The sequence below is a fragment of the Pleurodeles waltl genome, chromosome 6 (assembly GCF_031143425.1).
Source record: "Pleurodeles waltl isolate 20211129_DDA chromosome 6, aPleWal1.hap1.20221129, whole genome shotgun sequence".
NCBI lineage: Eukaryota > Metazoa > Chordata > Amphibia > Caudata > Salamandridae > Pleurodeles > Pleurodeles waltl.
In genome coordinates this window covers 1,060,881,687-1,060,905,155 of record NC_090445.1, presented here as the reverse complement: position 1 = coordinate 1,060,905,155, position 23,469 = coordinate 1,060,881,687, and the positions used below count along the sequence as shown (strand labels likewise).

General features: G+C 42.0%; 1 protein-coding gene across 1 annotated transcript in view; it reads right to left on the bottom strand.

Annotated features, from left to right (window-relative positions):
- Positions 1 to 23,469, bottom strand: part of LDLRAD2 (low density lipoprotein receptor class A domain containing 2) — a 165,723-nt gene that overhangs the window by 6,421 nt on the left and 135,833 nt on the right. Inside the window, exons 2-3 of the mRNA XM_069240024.1 lie at positions 14,466 to 14,972; positions 3,953 to 4,102 (exon numbers count right to left, since the gene is read on the bottom strand). Of these exons, the coding sequence (XP_069096125.1) occupies positions 3,953 to 4,102; positions 14,466 to 14,972 (657 nt within the window). The remainder of the gene's footprint in view (positions 1 to 3,952; positions 4,103 to 14,465; positions 14,973 to 23,469) is intronic.

Genomic DNA, 23,469 nt, shown 5'->3' with positions numbered 1-23,469 from the left:
CTTGCTTCCATTTGATGACTTTCCTTGTCCCTGTTTGCCCATCTTGTGTTAATCCACTCTACCCCCCGAGCATAGCCTATTTACTATCTCTTTGATTGGCAGACTTGTATCCTTCCCCTGTTCACTGTTAGGGACGTTTTTGCCTTTAAGGTTAAACACTCCATGAGAGTGCATCTTTCTTCCAGCTCTCACCCTTGTGTGCTATGCCCCAAAAATGCCCAAACCTGGGCTCTGTGATGATTTTACAAGTGCTGCTCTCTCTTGTTCTTCTGGCCCTGCCCACTGCAATCCATGTTACTCTTTCCCTTGCCCTGTTCTCATTCGCTTCTCCCCAACCCCTTCACTCTCACTTGCTCTTGCTTGTGCTTCTCTCCACCAGCTGTGTTTTTCTCTCGATTGTGTGCATCTGCTCTTGCCCCATGTGGCTGCTTTTCCCTTTCTCCCACAGAGACTACCCCCAGATGCTCCGCAATTGCTTCCCTCCAGCCCACAGTCCTTTTCTTTACCTTGTGATTGCTCACAAAAGTTCTTACTTTTTTCATCTACTGATCCAAGTGGCATTTAGCATCTTAAAATAAAAATAAAAACCAGTGCAAATGGTGCCCACGTCATTCCCGTTATTGCCCTGCATTGTGACACTTGTGCGCCTTTGTGATCACCAGCACAATTGCGTCATTGTGCCTTGTTACTATTTGGCCAGTGCTGCACAGCATGGGGGAAAGCATTTTGCTTTTTCTCTGCCTCCATACAGCATCTCTAAACGTTATTGGCAAAGCCAGTAAGTACCAAAGGCGAGACCTATTGGCACTGCTGATGCTTGTAGTGCTTTGAATACGCTCAGCCATGCAAGCTATAACCCCCTTATAGCACTGCCTGTACCTCAACACTTATTTTTATATATATTTGAAGTTAACACTCTCTTTCCATTAGGGTGGCTTGGGAAATGTATGAGTTACTGGATATTTTCCAGGGACCACTCAAAAGGCTTATCCACCGTCTTTCTCTCCCTAGTTCTGTCTCTGCTGCTGATTAGCTGGCCCAGGCATTACACTCACTCAAGGTGATGCGAGAAATGCATGCAAATAGTCTCAATTGCTGCCAGTTACTAGAGGTATCATTGCAACCTATCACTTTTGCCCCCTGGCTTAGACATTACTAAGATGAAGTTAGCCCTCTGATGTGGGTCCTAGACCTATCTGGTGTTGCTCACATTTATTTGGGCTTCACCTCACGATCTAAGAGGAACATAAACTCCCCCCTTACATATGAATGGGAATAGGGATCCACTTTTGGTGGTCCATGATAATGCCAGGCTTCCTTGTCACCCTTTAAGGATGATTCAGAGGCCATGACCTGGTTATTCGTACCACACAGCTAGATGCATGGCTTTCATAGACCCTCTTGTTCACTCCCAAGATGGTTCTTATTAATGTTCCTCTTTCTCCTTCCTCAGTCTTCCTGTATCACTCCTCATTGGGATCTTGCTCTCAGGCTAAGTATTATGCACATGGCATCACTTCATCCAGAGCTGTGCTCATGTTCGTTCTGTGTACTTCTCTTGCAATGGCAGTCGAGGGCCAGTTTCTTACATGCAAGCAATTAACACTCTTGAACATTGTATGAGTAAGCTACAGTGAGTAATGAAAGCCTGTTTCAGTCTCTTCGGGTACCCGCTCATTTTGTGACTTGTGGGAGCTACATCTTCCCTTATTAGTTCTGGTTCTTCTCTATCACTTAATCCGTTTTTTGCCTTTACAGATAGGTGACCCATTCATGACTCTGGCTCCTTCAAAATGGTGGGTGAATCCCTGGATTCTTAAAGCCAGTGCATGTTCTTGACTGTAAAGGAATGATTCTCTTAAGACGCCAAATTGTTTGGGAAAGTACTTCTTTTTGGGGTCAAGGTGCTCAAATAATATTTACTACTGTATAGGTCTACACCTCATTTGCAGTACTTTTCCCTAATCGCTCCTCTAACACTACTGAGAATGTCCAGAAGCCACCTACGTGTGCAAAGAGTTTTGTACACTAGCTCCATCTAGGCAAAGTAAGTTTGTGTGTCATAAGTATGAAATGCATGCATATCTTCAACTCTTTTTAAGCGTAGGGTACACTTAGGCCTAAATAAGTCTTTGTGATCCACCCGCCTGTATGGACTCTCATAAGTCTCGCCTCACTCTACCAGCAGCGTCTGCTGCAAATCTCAAGGGGAGTGCGGGGGGAAGGGGTTGTGGACAGCGGGGAAAAAAAAAATCTTACCTTTAGAGACGCCGCAGACTGCCTCTCACTCCTCTTCTCTTCTGGTGTCCCAGCATTCACTGGGACACCAGCACAGGCTCCCCAGCAATCCTGGCGCTGCTTTCATGCTAAACCTAGCATGAAAGCAACATCAGGATTGGTCTGAGTGGCTTGGACTGCCACTCAGACTCAACCATGGGGGGTCTGTGCAGTTTCTCTACCCCAGCTGTTCAACACAGCCAGTTTGGAAAACCTAAGAGCGCATGTGTGTTTGGCTGGCCTAAGACGGCATGCCAAACACACATGCGCACTTAGGCGCACTCTCTCCTCCCAGCCTATCCCCCCCTCCTATGGCCCAGCCCTGCCCTCTCTAGGCACATACTGCTGGCTGAGCCAGCAGCTGTAAAATAAAACGATAATTACATATTGTTTTATTTTACAGCACCTGGCTCTTAGCCAGGGGTAACAACGCTTTTTCACCATTTTCGAAGGAGCCATCCCTGCACTCTACCTCTTTCTGTCAAGTACATCTCATGGATATTTCTCTGCCATCGCAGGCATTTGTTGTGACACCCTCTTTTGTTGTCATTCATGTTTTCACCCTTACGCCCATTTTGTATTTCCCTACAGGTGATGTCGTCCCTCACTCCCAACTGTTACTCTAGTGTTCCTTCACAAGCTCCTTCAGGTTATCACTCAGTCACTTCCTATACTCCATGTTATAGCACTGCTCTTTCCCCATATTAAAAAATCTTATTTCCAAGGCTTCTTTACACATTTCCTAGAGCTATCACATAGGTTTTAGCATTCTTTTATCGCGAAATGGTGTTTCTAAAACCCCCTACATTACCATTCTCTTCTTCTCACTCCTACATGTTTTATAGCTCTCATAAACACTCCATCCGGTCATTGCATAGGGTTTTTCCTCGTCTTAATGTTATTGCATAGGCATATTCCCACATTTGCTTACGTTATTAAACATATTTCTCACACTTCTTAAAATTATTACATAGGTCTCGCCTCACACGCAGTCTTGTTATCACATATGTCTCATATTGCAGCCTCTTAATTTTATAACCAAGGTCTGTTTCAGCATTTCTTAATGATCGTGCATTGTCTCCTAGCCACGCTTGTTCGTATTGTCACACGTCTCTCCCCATGTTTATCAGTACTATTATTGCATAGGTTTTGTGCTACATAAGCCCATGTTATAATGTACGTCTTTTTATGTTATCAAATAGGTATTTTCCCACACTCCTTTATAATGCTGTGTAAGAGGTCTGCTTCATAAGACACACACTCTTATTGCCATTCGTCATTGTATTACTACTGCACAAAATTCACCTCCTCTTACACTCCATCAACGTAGGAGCAGATCTCTTCTTTTATGGCCTGGTTTAGAACTTGGCGAATGAAATACTCCGTCACAAACATGACGATATCCCATCCGCTGCATTACGATCCCCATAGGATATAATGGGATTTTAATACGGCAGATGGGATGTCTGTCACATTTGTTGACAAAGTATTCCCCTCCACCAAGTTCTAAATTAGGCCCTTAGTCTGGCATGCTGTTGCACAGGGCTTTGCATACACTCCACCATACCATCACAAAAGATAATATCCAAGGCTCCATTTTGTTACCATGGCATATATCATATGGAATGATGTGAAAGTTCTTTTCCCATGGTCTGCATCCAAAACATTATCTCACCTGGACACTTTGCTGGAGGCCTCGTGGACTGGTCGGATCCATCTCCACAGTTGTCAATGTTTCTTTTGTCACACACCAGGCTTGTGGGTATGCATTTACCATTCCAGCAATGGAAATATGGCTCATCATTGCATGCAGAGGAATTGAAACCTAGAACCATGAGCAAACAACATGTGACGTAAATACTAGTCAATACACATGCTTTCTCCCCACACGTTTTCCCGTATATAATCAATTTGATCAGATTGCTTCCTATATTACACCCTCTTAGTTTTAACGTTGCTTTAAACTGAGGCAAAGTATATTATATAGTGATTGAGTTGAAGGCATTAGTCATGGTTCATAGAGCTTTCCGCTGCACAGGTCCCCACTATCTGTCAACGAGGCTACAACCCTATCAACGGACTAGATCACTCAGTTTGTTGGATGCCAAACTAATATTGGTCAGAGGATTAGAGGAAAAAGTGGGGCGGGTGTCATTCTGTTATCTTGCAGTTCAAGCATGGAATCAGCTCTTGCTCTATTGCCAAAAAATTAGCTGCACAATTTTTTCAGGAAAGCAGTGAAGACTTGGCTATTTGATTAGGCTTTTAAAGGGAAACTACTCTGTGAATTGGGTAATTGTTGCAGTGTCATAGAGATGGGAATCTCTCTGAGAGTAGCTGTTGCACTTTATAAACCTCCTGATTGAACAATCAAAGAGTGAGTGGATGTTTGTTTAAGCCGCTGTGGCCAAATACTATTTTTGGGGATTCAAATACTTCAAAAGGATTAGTATGTCCCAAAAATATGTTTCCGGTCTATAATTTAACAATCATGTAGCTCAGGGAAAAAGGGAAATATAACTAGTTTGTATGTGTAGCTCAGATTTAAAAAACTGAGTGCAAGAGGGAAATATAACTAGTCTGTATGTGTTATCAAACATGTATGGATGAGTTACCTCAGAGGATACATCCAATCAATTCTTTCATTCTGGTTTTCAACACTTTATACACTTCATTGGAGATCTGTAGGAACTCCTACACATTTTCATAAGAACTGGGTGTAGTATTAAGACCAGGGTTGTAGATAATGTTGTTTGCTTTAAGGGTTTGTGGAAACAGTAAGAGGAGACACAAGGTTTTTCGATGTCTTTAAAGTTTTGTAGATCAGAAGGGAAGAGGCCTGAAAAAAATGTGATCATGCCTCAAGTTCACAGGGAGAACTCGCTAGCTTGCAGGGAAGCAAAATATCTGTTTCAAGACTGTAGGCTTTGTGATAATGTTTTCCAAAGGACTTCACAACTCCTGAGAGTTTTCTAGGTATAGGAGCATATTTACGATCCCTTTGTCCCGCTGTTGTCACTTTTTGTGATGCAACAGCGGCGCAAACCTTTAACTCATATCTATAAGGCCACACAAAGCCACTTTGCGTTGCCTTATTCTGGGTTAGGGAGGCATTCCATGGGCATTGTGGTAGGTGTTCCCTTGCAACACCCATGGATTTTGACGCACCCCAGATTTACAAGACCTTGGAAAATATCACTATTTCTCCTTGTTTTTCCCTCTTTCTATGTGTGCTGCATGCTTTCTGTAGCACATATAGAAAGAGGGAAAAGCCACCCAGGGTTGTTAGTGTGCAGAAAGGTGCCCCTTTCTGCACAAAAGCAATCATGCATGCAACACAGGCACCTTTGCATCATGGTGTGAAGGTGCCATCATTGGTGCTAGGCTGCTGAAATGGTGCCTGCTCAGGGGGAAAGGACAGGAATGCACCACATGCCATAGATCCAGTGCATTCCTGCCCTTTCTCTTTGATGCAGGGCAACACAGCAAGGTAACGTGATGTAATGCCCTGTGACAAACTCCCATAAATATGGGCCATAGTGCTGCAAGTCTCTACCATTCTAACTTTTCTTCTGCAGCATGGCCCACAACTTACATTTTTTAATGCTGGCTGATTGGTCCCTAAGCTCTAGAATGATCTCACTGTCACACACTGAAGAGCTATGTATCCTTCAGAAAAGCAAACAGGTCTGTTTTGTGAATTTTCTTGCAACAGATATCTGGTTTCCCTACTTCCTAGGTTGATTTAAGTATGTTTCTCTTAGTAGCTGTTTTCCATAGCCAAGATGCTCCTAGGTGTTGACATGTGCTTTACAGTTGGCCAAGGATCAGTCCCTGGAACCTTTCTGTTGAACGCTGTTACCACTAATGGCGCAGATAGGTGGGCTGGAAAGTATAACACCTCTTTGTTGGTAATGTTAAGATATGAAACAAGGTTGACACATCAGAGTATGGTGACTACCTCGTTCTACGTCAGTTTGGTGACTTTCTTCAGTCCAGAACTTTTCATTTGCAGCTCATTGATTTCAGGAGTGTTAGTCTAATCAGTTCAATGGAAGCAAAACAACACTACAGCATCCAAAATTAATTAGATAATCACACAAAAATCCCGTAATGGAGACATAATGACCTGGAGGAAGGTGAGCACCCTACTTCAGGGACAGAGAGATTAGGAAAACACTGATATAAGTAGCTTTTAAAATTCGAAGCAGCCAACTGTAAAAACATGTATTTAAAACAGACACTATCGTAAATATATTTATCTTCACAAAACATTTTGGAGGTACTGTGGGAATACAGTATGAACTTCTGTTGCTCTTATCTCCATATGGATGAAGACAATTTAGAGACAGTCTAGAGGAAAGCTGCAAAGTTTCTTCACTAGAAATTTTAAGAGACATGCACAGATGGCAATACGCAATAGTGTAGACGTGGTGCTAGTGTGTAGATATGACATGCACATAAGGATGCCACATGGGTATCATGACACCAGCATCAGATCTATCTAGAATCCGGGTCAAGGAGTCATGAAGAACCTAGCATGGGTGCAGCTTCCATAGGTACAGGAGGTGCAGTGACACATGGGCCAAAAGAACTCTCATTATGGCTGTATTTTATAATTCAAAAAGCACTCATGGTTCCTATTTCTTTCCTTGAGCTAGGGCCCATGAACCACTGCCTATGCTACTGGTATTAGTAAAGAGGGCTGAAGCAAAGCAGTAGGAAAGTACGAGTAATCGACTTTATGTTGATGGTAAGGGAGGAAAAAACAAAAAAGGTCGGTCTTGTACAGGAGTGAGGTAGTAGAATGAGAGCAGTAATATTGTAAATTAAATATAGTGAATATATCAGTGAAATTGCTCATCAGTCAAAGGGACTACTGTGCATTCAACGAGACAGGAGCTCAATTCCAAAGCTTGAGAACCATCAAGTAAAACACTTTGTTGATAAAGAAATGAGATGTCTTAATTGCTAATTTGTTGCACAAGTGAAGTGAAATTTACATAGAAAGGAAGAAGAAATATTGCAATATTTTAGGGCAAGCAGTACAGCATTGCCTCCATATGTCGGTCAGTCTTACAACTATGAATTGGACTACACATTTTACATCTAATATTTGGACAACACAAGATTCCCGGAACCTTATTACATTTAATTATTGCCCTCCATTCTGCCACATGGTGCCAAGTTTGTTTAGACGGTGGACAAGGGCTTTCTAAGACGATCTCAATGAAAAATGGTTTAAAGCATGGGTGTCTCCTTGCTCTGCTGCTTTTCTCTTTTGTATATCTGAGACTTGACTGTTTTTTTCTTACAAAGTGTAGCCTAACCACCTAATATTGGGGAATGGGCAATTTCATGTCTTCTGTATGCAGATGACATAGTTATCTTGGATCTTACCCGTATAGGTCTTAATAGCGGATTAGGGGCATTGCAACGCTATGCTGACTCACACTCTCTGAAAATAAACTCCACTAAAAGAAAAATTCTCTGCTTCCATGGTAAGAAAAATGCTAAATATGCTAGCTTCCCTTGGTATTTAGGCTCCCAAAAATTGGAACTGATCAAGACATTCATTTGTCTGGGGAAATGTATGTGCAGTAATCTGAGTGATATTGATCATAATTCAAACAACATGTTTAAGGCTATGTCCCAAGTTAAGAGACTGGGAGCATTTGATAAGAATACAGGTGGAAGATACTTCTCATCTCCTATTTATTGCGCCAAAATCTCAGCTACTCTAATGATCTTTGTGGAGTTCACAGACATATCTAAATAGGGCCTTTTAATAAAGTAGAGGGGCAGATTCTCTAAAGACTTATGTCTTGCAATACTTCAGCATCAGTGGCAGCACTAAGGTTGGAATTGGGGATTAAAAGGGCCTATGTCTAAGGTTTGGCAGGTATTGTTCGGTGGGCTTCCTGCCTTGAGAAGAGCAAAGGGGATACTTTAAGGTACTATGGGCCAGATGTGTCATCACGGGCCATTGCGATTCGGTAATAGCGATTTTTCAGAAATCGCTATTACCGACTCGCAAAGGGCCATGTATCACATTTGCGAATCGGTAATAGCGATTTCTTAAAAATCGCAAATGCTATTACCGAATCGCAAATTGCGATACCGGACCCAGGCCCATAGCTGCAAATTTTTTGCATTTCCAAAATTGTGATTTCTGAACCAGAAATCGCAATTTTGGAAATGCAAAAGGCCAGGGTGCTGGGGGCCTAAGGCCCCCTCTCCTGCACCCCAAAATCATTTTTTTCAACATGTAAGGTACACATGCCAAAAGGGCATGTGTGCTTTACATGTTAAATTTAAAAATGCAGTTTTACTGCATTTTTAAATTTTGCACCAGGTTACCACTTGGTTGCATTTCATGGTATTTTGCAAGTGCAAAATGCAATTTTTGGAAAAATCGCAATTTGCGATTTTTTCCAGCATAGCCTTGCGACCTGGAAATTGCGAATCGCAAATGGTGACTCGCAACTTCCAGGTCGCAACGCAAGAAATCGCAATTTTAGCGATTTCTTATTTGTGGTCTGCGAATGCATTTCATGCATCGCAGACCACTGTTTTGCACTTGCAAACGGCCAAATTTACCGATTCGAACCATTTGCGAGTGCAAAACTTTTTGATACATCTGGCCCTACATAAGAAAGGAAATCCTCATGGAAAAATCCCCAAAAACTTTATTGCAAAGGAATTTCAGTTATGCCATAGATCAACTTGAGCTTAACCAAAGTTTAGTGCTTTATCTTCCCACCGTCCAACTAAAGACCTGCTTAAAACAGGCCTTGCTGGTCTTACGTTTTTGCTTGGACAACGAGGCTTGTGGTAAGAAAAAGGGTTTTCAAATTCTAAAAAATATCATTATAATGAAAAAAGTCCAACCGTATGTGACAAGAAACATGCCCCATGGTTTAGGCGCTTCTGGGATTGGATATTTTGCCTTTAAATTGTTTAACATCCAAATGGTATGGAACTCCTGAAGTCTGTATCTTTTGTCAGAATGGCAGCCAATATCTGAAACACGTTTTATTTGTTTGCCCTACCCTTATGTTTTATCACTGTACGTGGTTGAGACCTATCTTTTTTTAAACTATCTGTGTGATCCTCATTGGAAGCCCAACAGTTAATGTTTGATCCCCCTAATGAACTGTTCTGTTGTCAAGTTTTTAACTTTTAAAATGTTTTCTAAATTAATTTTGATTTTAGTCTGAAAATTGGTTTAGGGACGTTAATATTTGTATGTCCTAATGAATCCTATGAACTCTTTTTATTGATTCTGAGAGAAGATATTCTTTGTTTTACCTTTAATGAAAATTGTTTTGTGTGGACCTCCTCGGAGTTCCTAATAATGAATAAATTTGAACTTGATTTGAACTTGACTACACAAGAGTCATGGCTGGTTTGTCAGAAATTGAGAGCCTAATATGTCAAAAGAGTTTCACCGATTCTGTACCTACCGGGAAATGCGTTGATACTTAAGGGTTCTTATCTCAATGAATTTGTTTTTTACCTAAATGTTAGAGTAAGGGGTAGGAATTACCTTATAACACCCTCAAATATAGAAATACTGGATATTATAGCAAATGTCCTCGACATAAAATGTTTTGCTGAGGATTAATTTACTGACTGTTATTTTTGTTTCTGACCGTTTTTTCTTTTGTGTCTACTGTCACAGCTGTAACGTAGAAGTCCAGGTATAGATTGAGACAGTACTGGGAAAGAGAGAGGACGAAGACACTTGAGAAGGACACATAAAAGAAAAGAGAAAAAAGGAATGGGAAAAAACATTGAGATAGGAGATTGACAAAACTCATACAATGGAGAACGAAAACATTGGCAGAAATAGTAGGTTTGGGCTTGCAGTAGGGACAGAGATAAAAAAGAGAGTTTGAGGTGAGGCAGTAGCTCTGAACTATAAGAATTAGGGTGGCTCTTGCATAAGGTGCCACGCTTCGGCATACTTGTGGCATCCTAAACATCATGGTGGCCTCCCCTGATGCCGTGGCCTAGCATTTTCAAAGCACAGTAACTCCACGTCGTCTGTGCAGCTGCACACTGTATTAGGGCATCACTGTCTTTGGTACTTCCCAAAGCTACTTCCATTTGCCTCCCCACACAGAGGACTAAACGATTTAGGCCATCTCTATTGGTTGAATCTGTAAATGTTCATAAGGAAATAATGCACCAAACCAACAGGAAATCCCTAATTTGCCTTGCATTGAACTGGGCCCCATAGAAATGAGTGAATGACCAACTGGCACCGGTGCTTACTGGTGACCCGCACATTCCAGATTACATTTAATAAAAGTCACTAGATGTTAGTGACACATACATTGCCCCACATCTGCGTTTCCAGAGTAATTAGCATTATGTGCACAAGATAAATATAACATAAAGAGGGGACAGTATTGATTTTCACCCTCAAACCCTTGTACTAATTTTCAAGAATTCTGAAGGGTGAAAATCCGAGGAGCCACACCAAGACTTAAATACTTGACCTGCAGTTTGCACAAACATCACGGTGCATTATATGTATTCTGCAACATGGCCTTATATCCAGCTGCCGAGGCTTATACTGGTTGTTAGAGGTGGGCCTATAACCAGGAGTAGGGCCTTTAACAACCGGTATAGACTGAGGCACAAAGGCCCATATTTACACTTTTTGACGCAAAACTGCGCTAACACAGTTTTGCGTCCAAAAAATTAGCGCCGGCTAACGCCATTCTGAAGCGCCATGCGGGCGCCGTATTTATTGAATGACGTTAGCCGGCGTTAGCCGCCGGCGCCGTCTGGTGTGCGTTAAAAAAAACGACGTACACCAGGCAGCGCCGGCGTAGGGGGATATGGGGCTTGGGCGTCAAGAAATTGGGCAAGTCAGGTTAAGGCAATTTTTTCGCCTCAACCCGATTTGCGCGATTTTTTTCCACTCCCAACCCCCATAGAAATGACTCCTGTCTTAGCAAAGACAGGAGTCATGCCCCCTTGCCCAATGGCCATGCCCAGGGGACTTCTGTCCCCTGGGCATTGTCATTGGGCATAGTGGCATGTAGGGGGGCACAAATCAGGCCCCCCTATGCCACAAAAAAAAATAAAAAAAAACACTTCCCTGAACTTACCTTAATGTCCCTGGCATGGGTCCCTCCAGCCTTGGGTGTCCTCCTGGGGTGGGCAAGGGTGACAGGGGGTGTCCCTGGGGGCATGGGAGGGCACCTCTGGGCTCCTTCAGAGCCCACAGGTCCCTTAACGCCTGCCTTTTGCAGGCGCTAAAAAACGGCGCAAAAGCAGCCGTACGTCATTTTTTTTGACCCGCCCACTCCCGGGCGTGAATTTTGCCCGGGAGTATAAATCCGACGCACATGCCTCGGAGTCGATTTTTTAGACGGGAACGCCTACCTTGCATATAATTAACGCAAAGTAGGTGTCCACGCTAAAAAATGACGCTAACTCCATGGACTTTGGCGCTAGACGCGTCTAACGCCAAAGTATAAATATGGAGTTAGTTTTGCGTCGAAATTGCGTCAAAAAAAACGACGCAATTCCGGCGCAAACGGAGTATAAATATGCCCCAAAGAGTTTAAGGCTGTTAGACCATTCTGCCCATAGAGAGTAGAATGTTCTAAATTAAAAAGAGAGAAACAGAAGGACAGGCACTGGAGCACTGGAGCAGAAGGCTTAGATCGTTATAAGTCTCAAGCCACTTCAGTGACTTTAATGGAGCGCCCAACATTTCAATGTTCTAATGTTCACTGTGTGATATCAGCTCTTCAGCGTGAGATTGTGTGAAGAGAACCAATATCTCCAGACACACAATGGCACCTTGTGAGTTGTCAGGTCTGCAAAATTGGTGAAATTCATAGAATTGCATCACTTTAGAGGAGAAACTTCTTAGCATGGTCGTCATCTCACCAAAATGCCAAAGGTGGTGATTGTTCCAAGGTTATTTGAAATCACTTTTACCACAAGGGTTGTTACATTCTTTATCCACTGATGCCATCACAGAGTAGAGCCATTGCCCTTCATGGCCAGTCTATTTCCTGCTTGGAGGTAGGGGAAAGAGGAATGGAAGCTGCAGAAATCGAATAACGGTCCACCGAATCCTTTGATTACATATCAGACCCCACAGACCAATTGCAGATCTTAAGTTGTTTTAGTTTAAGGCAATTCTCTAGAACTCATGTATTTATCAGCTATTCTCTTTCTTCAACTTTTCCTTCTTTATTCTGCAACAAGAGGTAGAGCTTTGGTGAAGCATTCCCACTTGGTACACCCACACTACTGCAAGCCCCCTACATTCCTTACTGTTATTTCAATTCCATTACCACAGCAAACAACTACTTTGAGGGTCACTAAATCACTGACCACTATAAGAGATCAGTAACATATGGATATGGATCAATGAAAAATCAAATTAAACACCGGCAAAAGTAATAAGTATTAAAATAAAAAAAAAGTGGGTGCAGGGTGGTGCCCCCGCAATCCACATTTTACATATTTAAAATATTAAGTCAGATTATTAAACTTAAATTATTAGAAAGTGAATGCACATATATAGAAGGTTAGATTGGTGAATTCATTATACATTCATTGAATAAATATATATAAATGTCTGGATACTTTTTGTAAGTAAAACTAAAAATAATAAAAATAATTTAATATATTTAAAGGTTAAAGGTATATTATAGATAATAAATTAAGCACATTTAAATTATACAAAAAAAAAAGGGTTACATTTAGAAAAACAAAGAAGAACTGTATTTTTTTAAAACTATGTGGATGTAGGGCACGGCATGGGTCAATCCAGTGTGGGTGAGACAATGGTAAAGTAAATTAAAAATTAATCTTGATGGCGTAGTGTTACATAAAGTGGCAATGCTAATGCAGTGATTACTGAAATAGCAACATATTATCTCCAACTCACAAGTCATTGATTTATTCTAATATAACCACTGTACTTCTTGCTTAGAAACACACACATCCTTGGTAGGCACTAGAGGCTATATTTAGCAGTGAGACAAATGGTTCCTCGCTGAGTGTACTGCTCGCAGTTCAGAGGCTGACCTTCCTTGCTCATGCAAATGCAGAATATGGAGAGAAACCTCCGAATAATCACCAGGCAGAAAGGTTTAGACTCCATCTGATGCCAGAGGCTCTCTTGTCATGATTGCACTCCATCACTGTCAAACAAGTCTAGATCCACCAGCGAGAAACTCTAAACCATTGCTGGTTTGCGTCAAAAAGTATAAATATGGGCCAACTGTATTTTGTAAGTTTGCGCTGCTTTTGCGTCAAAAGAAGCGCAAATGCGGCGCTAAAAAGTATAAATATGGGCCAAAGTTCTCTAAAGAATGTGCGCATACGGGGTGGCACCCCAGTCTTCATACTATAAGCGGCCCATGAATGTAAAAGGCCTATGATAGTGCAAAACGAGAGACAGTGTTTAATTAAGTGAATGGCTGGGATTTTGTTTTTAATATTGGCGGTTAACCTGTTTCCATGCTGTTGTATTGGCAGATAAGGCAAGCGGGGTACAGGGAGATGGAGGGTGAAATGATGACAAAATTCTGCTCAAGTGCAGGAGACTGAGCTTAGAACCGAGATATTTATGTGGATAATTTCCCCTTTCAACAAGGAAAGGGAAAATGTTAGGGATGGAAGCCTGTCTAAGACAGTAGACGTCAGTTGTCTCTTCCACTGTAGCAACAAGAGTACATTCTTTAAAATGCCATACCTCCTTTTTAAACTCTACACCGATAACACAGGTGTTTTCTAGAATCAAAAACAACACATGGAACGTCCTGAAGGCAGGTACAACAAACATCAACATTGCAATATTATTTGCGCCATGGCATTTTCAGCATGAGGGATTTCCTTCCCCTCACATCCCAGGGCATAGATCAATTATACTTTTGCCTGATTTCTAAAGATAACCATTTCCACATGGAAAAGTATTTTGTGAATCATCCTTGTGTCTTCACCGTCTTTTCACACTCATTAACAAACCTCGACCACTTTGAGAACATGTGGCTCTATGTACCCAATAAAAATGAAGATCACACGTGGTGGTATGCAGACGGCTATTAGATGATAATGCAAGAACAACTCCTTACTGTGCCACATGAGCGAACAACAAAGATCTCCTAATTATTGGTAACCAAAATGTACATAAATATAATTTTTACCTAATCGAAAAGAAGTGAAATCCCCTACAAAATCAACTCTTGGCTGCTGTCCTCTGGTCACCAATCGCAGTGTCAGGTAATTGCCCGTGGACAAGACTGGCCGCGGGATGCTTTTCCCACAGAGCGGTGGTCCAAGTGGTGGCGCGGTCTTGTCACTTCCATCATAAAACTGTACATAGGAGCCCGCATTACAGGGATCCAGAGCCTCCAACCCCTCTCCTCCTTTCGTCCCAGGTCTCATGCTGCCTGAGAGGGATGATGTCCTGGTATCATTGAGTGGGGGAGGCACAGCAGGGGTGGGCTGCAGGGCGGTCGACATGCGCAGTAGGCTGTACACCAGGAAGAAGCGGAACTGGAATTGGACTTTGTCCTTGGGTGATGATGCCTGCATTGTCAGCCGGCAGTCTGTTCCTATGGCCACAAAGTAGTATTTCCGGGATTCCGCGTGGGAGTTGACAATCATCCCGTCCTCCTTGATGACTTGTCCGCAAAAGTCCACCATGTGAACTGAAGAGAGACAAAGAGGGAGAAAGTAATTAATTGGCATGGAAACCCAGGGGGGCCTGTGTGCACATATCACTCTGCCAACAGCATGGTGTCACTCTTACTGGGCTCTTCTAAGCTTTTGCTTCTAGGAAGTGAAGTCACCTCTTTAACCACATTCCCTCCTTACTAAATAACTGAGTGAATCAGAATATAAAATTGTGGAGGTCTAACTTATGAGTAGCAAGAAGGGTGGACAAATGAGATATCCTGATTATAACAGGTATGTCCCATTTCTTTACCACTATATAAGTGCCCACACGTTCTTCACAGCACTGCCTGTGCAATCACAGCTCTCCCTTTCCATTGCTTTTAAATCTCTTAGCCACCCTCCTTTGTAACCTCTGGCTCCATGCAGTATTGTACACTGCCCTTTGCTGCACAATGAGCTGGTCCCCCTCTCTTTCTCTACACACCAACCAGCTCTTGTGCTCCACTATCCCCGTGCTCAGAATTTGCAATATAAATCATTTGGTCCAATGCTCCTATTCAACATCCTCTCCCAAACCCACACCACTTCTGCTGCCTCACTTTACTGGGAACAATCACGATTAAAATGTTGTGGGGGGGAAAATAAGTCCATCTATGTAAAGGATTAAGTAAGGCAAACATAATGCGTTATTGTTTTTAAAAGCATAGTTTATAATGCACCAATGCATCTTTACCACATTCCCACTCATGCCTGGGTTTAACACACGGTTTTAGACTCTCTGGTGTTGTCAGCTCTTCTAGGAATGTGAGGTTGCCTGTTGTGGACATGTGACGACCCTGGCTCTTTGTGGCATTTGATTCTGTGGATCCTCCTACTCTCTTTGACTGGTGTGGTGTAGGTGTTTCCTGTTCAATCGCTGTCAAGTGAGTTCAGTTAACTTTCTGTCTCAACTGAAGGAAAAAGCATATGCTGTCCTTTAGGGACCATGGTATGTCTGTTCCTAAATATGTGATACACCATCCTAAACTACGATTACAAAATGTTGCAGGATCCTTTTTTAATCGTCAAAAAATATTTTTGCAGAGCCAAGAACTGCATACCTTTTGAGACTGTCTTGATTGGAGAACATTTACCACAGCTTCACGTGTTAAAAGCCCTAGAATCCTTATGGACTCCGGTTTGTCATTTAAACTCTTGATATCATTTGATGTTAAGGCAATTTGCTTTCATTCAAGAGTGGGGTGCGGAAAGGGCAGGGCAGCATGCGGTGGGGAAATAAACATTAAATGTATTAAATGAAAAAAAACACTTACCTTCTCTTCCACTGCACTGCTCCTCTGATGCAGACAGGCACAGGCTCCAAGCCTGTCCTGTGGCCAATCCTCACGCTGCTCAAGGTAGCATCAGGATTGGCTGGGAGCGCCCAACCGGGGCGCTCCCAGGCATACTGGAAGCCTGTGCAGGCTCTCTCCAGCCCGGCAACTGTGTTCCCGGGCTGGAGAGAGCCTACTGCACATGTGTGTTTGGCCGGCCCAAGTTGGCCGGCCAAACATACAAGCGCAGAGAGGGGGAGTGCTGTGAACACCCCCTCACTGCTCGTCATCCCTGTGGTCCCGCCCCTTTACAAGAAAACGATAATAAACTCTGTTTATTATCGTTTTCTTGTCAAGGTCTTGCAGCTGGCACTGCTGGCTGGGGAGATGACACTCCTCCGCCCTAACGGAGGAGCCGCCTCTGCTTTCATTGCAACAGACTTGTTTGAAGTCTACCACTGCGGTCCAAAAACAATTAAGATATTGTTACTGTGGCACTGGCGCTAGTACATTTCTGCCTCATCTAATGTAACATTTGTCCATCTGGGAGGACTCGAATCAAAGCTCCTAACACACCTTTAAATTGCCAAGAATGCCACAGATAGAATATTTTATGGTTCTCTAAAAGGGAGCCGCATTTCTTCAGCATGATCATCACTTGAGTCGAAGTACCTTGCTGATTTTTTTTTCGGAATGGCCTGCAGGCAACACCCCCGTACCTGAGAGCAGAAATATTTTCTTACTTTCCACCCAGAACATTATTCCCAAACAAAGAAAGTTTGTGGGCATACTAGATTCAATATTACAGCGAAACTACTAGGTTATTTTCATGTCCATTTCCAAAAATAGGTAATTCCTGGCTCTTAAATTAATTCTAAATAATTAATTTTAAGGGCCCCCATGCTTAGAGAAAGCAGAAAGGGAAAACAAGTTTCTCTTATTGTATCTTTAAGTACTAATAAAGCTCTTACAAAACCTTGGCGCCTTAGCTGCTCAGTTCACAGCTGCCCTAGAATTAAGACATCTGAAGCGCACTCACCACCCACATTCTCCCCTCCTGACATTCTCATAGGCTGTTTAAATCTTAGGGCCTGATTTAGAATTTGCAAGTCCTGTTAGTATGTCACAAACATGACAAGTCCCGGCCACCTTATTATAAGTGCATTATATCCTAAGGTACTTTTAATAAAGGGGGCCGTGTTTTCCGTCATGTTTGTAAGGGAGTAAATCAGGCCTTTTGTCTTTCTGAAGCCAGACGAAGCAGCCCTTCTTCCAAAACAATATCAACAATCTCACTGTTAGCCACCAAAGCCAAAATGTATTCATGCCTTCTTGCCACCTACCTATCTCCCTACATTACTAAGCTAATGGCACTTTAGCAGGAAGGCTTCGTAGCTGGACATGGCACAACAGTACATACCAAATTTGCTTTGTCTATCACTGAAATGAGCGGACTCATCAAGTTACAGGGTTAATCGTCTTACACGGATAGGATGTATTTGATCAATTGAGTTGCTGTGTCTCTGGGCAGTTGATTCTCTTTGTTAACCTAGATCCCTAAGTGGGATGAATCAAGGCACTTTGTCATTCACCACTGTGTGCGTGTTAGGTGCAGGTTTTTCAGACAGTGTATTACATAGCAGAGCTGTTTTTTGTACTCTGTATATCTTACAACTTATTGCTGATCTTTTATAGACCTCAAGCATTACCCCATCGTTTTCACGATGGGTTAATGCTGATGTTTCACCCAATGTGTCACCCAAAATTACGTGATGCTATATTGGTATGTACTCAAACCGCAGGAACTTTGCTTGTGATATTGAGAAGATTGATCAGGAATTCAGTCAAGAATCCAGATACAAGATGTAAGCTTAACTGGAACTCAATTTGTTAGCATTACAAACATGTATTTTTATTTCTATTGTACGATGTATCCCAAAAGATACAGACATGTGATGCTTAGTTCTAATTACACAAGGCGTCTATGAGGCACACTGTACCAGAATTGTGTCAGAATGTAGTCACACTGTAATACATTGCAAAATGTTCCCCTTATGCATATGCAATGTTTGATGCATAAACCTTAGTACAATAGCGTGAAATGGTGCTGGGAAAATACAGTAGTTTCTGCCGGGGGAGTGTCCTCTGGCTAATCCTTCAGAAAACATGGACCTGGCAACTGATGTTTATTTCCAGGCCTGCCGAGTCACGTAAAGCACGGTAGACCTGCAGCAGTGAAACAAACAATGGCCCTGACATCCAGGAAGAAAGCCCTCTCATTGCCATAATTTGTTTCTGAAAAAATCTCTATCTTTCGGAAAATAAATAATGCCAACTGGGCCTCACACTCCTTCCTATGGACCCTCAGTAGTCCGCCACACTGGCAGATGCATTGAAGTCACAGAGGTTTCTATAGATGGAGGGAGAGCATTTCCCAGGGGAGTCGAGGCCAGTACCTCCCCTTGAACTGGCTGACATGATATAAATGACCCCCTTAACCTATTTTGGCCATCAGAAAATCATCCGGGGAAGCAAGCAGCATGTTTCCATCATGGACAGTGGCAGAGTGACAGGTAGAGTTTAGAAGCCTGACTCGTAATACATTTTGTGCACTCAGGTTCCGTTTGAAGTATCATCTCCAGGTGCAAGTGGCAATCCAATGCCACATAATGTAGAACTTCTAAAAATGACGTCTACAACGTCACGAGTGGAAAAATCACCAACAATGTGGATTTTTTGCAGTACCAAATATGGGGGTAACGAAAGCATAGTGGGCATTGTCACAAGAGGGGTTGTAGGTTTCCCAGTAAGAAGGTAGAAAACACCTACAAAGTCCTAGCTGTGTGGCTTTTCGCAAACCATGGCAATAGCTTTTCACTCTCAATTTGCTCACCTACATTTAGTGAAGAAATAGTCTAAAGCAAATGTTTATATGTGTTGTAATAAAGACGAGCACAAACACTTCACATTTTCTAATTGTGTAGGGGGTGACTCATCAGCATATAAAGAAATCCAGCTGGAAAACGCTGCAGGCGGGATCGGGGAGGTAAATGCCCACCTCTGCCACATCTACTGCTGCAGATTGCAAGTCGACACAGCTCAGGGCACTAGGGAGTATGCATGGGAATCTAACTTGCATAGATTTCTTAAAAGTCATAAGTCACTGCATAAGTTAAGTGGAAATATGTGAAGATTTGAGTTTTGTAAAGTTCTTTGTAAATTGATTCCCTAAAGCTTTAGAGAGGCGTTCAGTTGTTTTTGTTGTTGTCATTAACAGCTCAATAGCAGCTCGTAACAAGGATTGGCGTAGCCAAAAGGTCTCAGCTTTGGGACCTTACAAGTGTTTAACCATGCATTTAATGTCAATGCTCCAAGAGTGGGTTCAGAAAAATTTCACAGTTACCAGCTTTCCTGAGGTACTCTCCATACCAAGTGATCTGCCCAGAAATATTATTTGAGGCACAGCATCTTGTCCTCCTAAGGCAGAGGTCTTCAAACTGGGGGGCGGGCCCCCCTAGGGGGGCCTGAAGTGATCCCAGGGGGGGGCCCAGACTCTGGCAAAAATAAATATTATATAGATAACAAGCCTTTGTTTTACGCAGAAACATGTTATTGCAGTTTTAAAAAGGTAACAGTACTTAACTGCAATGTTTAAATAGGTTTAGACATATTTAAACATTGCCATGTTTATAAAATATTGTGAAAAATTCTGAGGGGGGGCCCAATGATTTTTATTTTTCAAATGGGGGAGCGCGGCATTAAAAAGTTTGGAGACCTCTGTCCTAAGTTGAGCCCTGTCTTTTACGCCACGTCATTTTCTGCCAATGGCGAGTTTGCTCTTCAAAGGAATGTTTAACTTCGGAAACAAACTGTAGATGAAATTGCCTGCCAAGCTGAAAAATTAATTGTACTTTCCAAATCCAGATAATCATAAATCTACACCACACTCTACTTTCAGGATACTCAAATAACCAGTGAGCGCTTTAAATTGGGCACTTACCATGATATGCACTTTGCATCACCATCCCAATACTGGCATATTCTTGGAGCTTTCACAATGCAAGTCTACCCTAACCTGCAACACTAGCTGGCGTTTTTTGTACAGAGATAAGCACACAGCACTTTTGGCAACGATCACAATATGCTTTGGGAGCAGCACAGCTGCTTTAGAAACTGGCTATATTGCTTATCAGCACCTTCAAAGTACTTCCATTTAAATGTACTGAATAGATGTACTGTGCACGTTCTGTTCATTTCGTTCACAGGCCTTAGGTCATAGTACAAAGCACTTTGCAGGATGGATTTTCGTTTATTAAATTTCTTTATAGCTTTTCTAGAATACATCTAATACTAGAAACAGCCTCTTTAGCAGCAGAAGAGAGAACATTAAAATTACCTTAAAAAAATCAAACTTGGAAAGACGTTTCTCTAGTTAGGGCCTAACATCGTCACAAGTTTAATTGTATTTTTATTAATTTTGATGTTTCTTTGTCTGTTAATAAAGGAGCTGTTTGTATTATGCTATATTTAAATGTATTCTAAAAAAACAATAAAGCATTCAATAACCTATTCATGCCTAAAAAAACATGCTCTGTGTGCTTTATGAAACGAATGATTTTTCCAAATGTTATGTGTATAGTATATAGATTGTATTAAAGCCACAGAAGCCAGCATTATAAATTACGCCTTTTCATGTCACTCCTGCAGCAACTTCAAATAACTTTACAGCCCAATAATGGTAAAATGTGCCCAAAATGGCTCTTTCTGAGCATATAACATTAATGCTTTAACATTCTTCCTCTACCAGTGTTGCAAATCTTATTTCCTTGTCTGCTGTATTTCTCAAATCACGAACCCCGCTGTGTTTACACCACAGTGATTGCTCCTTCTTTCTTCATGACCACTGGTCATGTCCAAAATAGAATATGTGAAATAACCTAACACAACATTTCTTTAAAAACCTATTCAGAAATTTCGAAAATTATTATAGGACACAAATCTCCTTTAAACAATGTGCAATTAATTTTCCTCAAGAAACTATACTTTTCCCCTCAAACTGTTTTTTTGTATTTATTTACATTCGAAATGGTGCAAGGGATAATGCTAGCTAAGACGTCTTTAATAAAATATAGATTCTCTCTAAATAACAGTTGGAGACTCTGCAATTTATGGCAAGATTGCATGTCAGCATTATGGCAAGACCAGAAGCTAGCATTATGCATATCCAAAGTGACATGCATCACTAGTCTCAAAACCTTTCGAGCATTCTTGAAATTGACCAATTAGCTGCTTTTTAAATGCCCCCTAACCTATCTTTGAAGGTTTAACTTTTACTTGCCATCACTCTGCTCACAGAAAGGGCTTAAATCTCAACATATACATTGCATTATGCATCAACATTCGAAACTATCTAGCAATGAAGTGGGCATCAGTGGTAGCTGCTCTCAATGCCAAGTGGTGGGGCAGGGCAGGGAGAAATACAAAAAAACACAAATTAAACATTTAGAAAAAATATAAAATACTACTTTCTGGCCGCTGCCTTGCTCCTCTGCTCCTGCCCCAGTCCCGACTCCCGGCAGTCCACGGGCTGGTGCATACTGCACATGCTCTCAGAAACTGATCTCCTGCTGGGAATAGTGTGACCCGGCATGAGAGAAGTGCTGGGATTGGTCTGAGTGGCCTGATTTGGCGCTTAGACAGAGCCTGTGTCTGCTAAGTGCGCATGTTGATTTGGCTGTCCTAAAAACCGACATGCGCAATTACAGTGACCACCACTCCTCTAAGACTCAGCTGGTACAGTGAAAAATAAAATGAGAATGAAGTTGCTTTAGTTGGTTTATTATCATTTTATTTTCTTGTTTGCCTCTGCTGGCTTTCAGCAGTGGGGCGATTCTCCTCTGCCATAAAGAGGGAGCCACCGCTGGTTGTCACCACTTTGTTGTAAGGTGTCACATAAGATATCCATAACAGATCCACCTCTACTGGTATTCCAATACATGCTATTCATACTCCCACAAACAATCTACCAACATTTTGAATACTCCTCAAACTTCGGATAAAAAATTGATTCAGACATGGGGCCTTATTTAGAGTTTGCCAGACAGGATACTGCATCATAAAAATGGCAGTCTCGACCTCAGTATTAAAAGTGCATTAGAGCCTATGTAACAAACTCTAAAAAAGGCCTATAGTCTTCATCCTCCAAACTTTACAAAAACTCTATCCAGATAAAAAATACCTTTTACTGACTTCCAAAGCTTTGACATCTAAAGCCACCCTCAAAGTGATCAGACAAGACAAGGTAGCTAATTTCCAAATTAGCACCCGTAACTGTAAATGCTTATTTACTAGCCAAGTCTCAAACATCCTGACCACTGCAAGTACATCCCACATAGGATCATATCTTGCATTCGTTGTTGTTTGGCCGACTTCCCTTTTATACTCACTAGTTCATGTACATCATTCTCAACTCTTGTAAAACCAGCAGTGTGCAAAATCTGCATAATTTGCTTATCATAGTCATGTGAAAATCTGACAAAGTTATGTGAGTTTGCACAAAATTCAAAACTAGCATTTCATGCCATATTTAAGCACAAAACGAGTCCTTGCAACAATTTTGGATGTGAGGATGCATTTTGTGCTAAAACATAACACGAAAAATACAAATGCTGTTAACAACGCTCATTCCTGTTCTGCTCATTCTCATTGTTTCCACGCTCATACCGCATCACAGGCACTACCGGTCCCAGGAGGCTACTCTGCTCAGGTGAGGGGGTGTAGCCACATCACAACTCCTGTTCTATAGTCCTGAAATTCTTCCCATTGCACGGGCTATGTCCTGCACCCATCATCGCCAGTAAGAGTCAGGGCAGGGCCTCCCCCTTGTTTTTCTTCTACATTGCACCCCAGAAAAAGGACAGCAATTATAAAGACAGGATCATGTTTTATTTGTCGCCTTTGATCACGTGGATGCCATGGGTAAAAGGAAAGTCTCATCTTTGAAAGGCGGTGAGGACACCATTGCCTCCTTTACACCAACAATCACCAGCTACCTCAGCTAAGTTATGGGTGGACATAAATTCAGAGATTGGCTTAATGGAGGAGAGTATAGCTCACCACCTTTCTGAGGAAGCATCGGCTGTTACTGAGACAAACCCCCCAATTTTAGTAACCAGTCCTGGGGTAGAGGGGAGAGGCCTTTGTAGTCCTAACAATA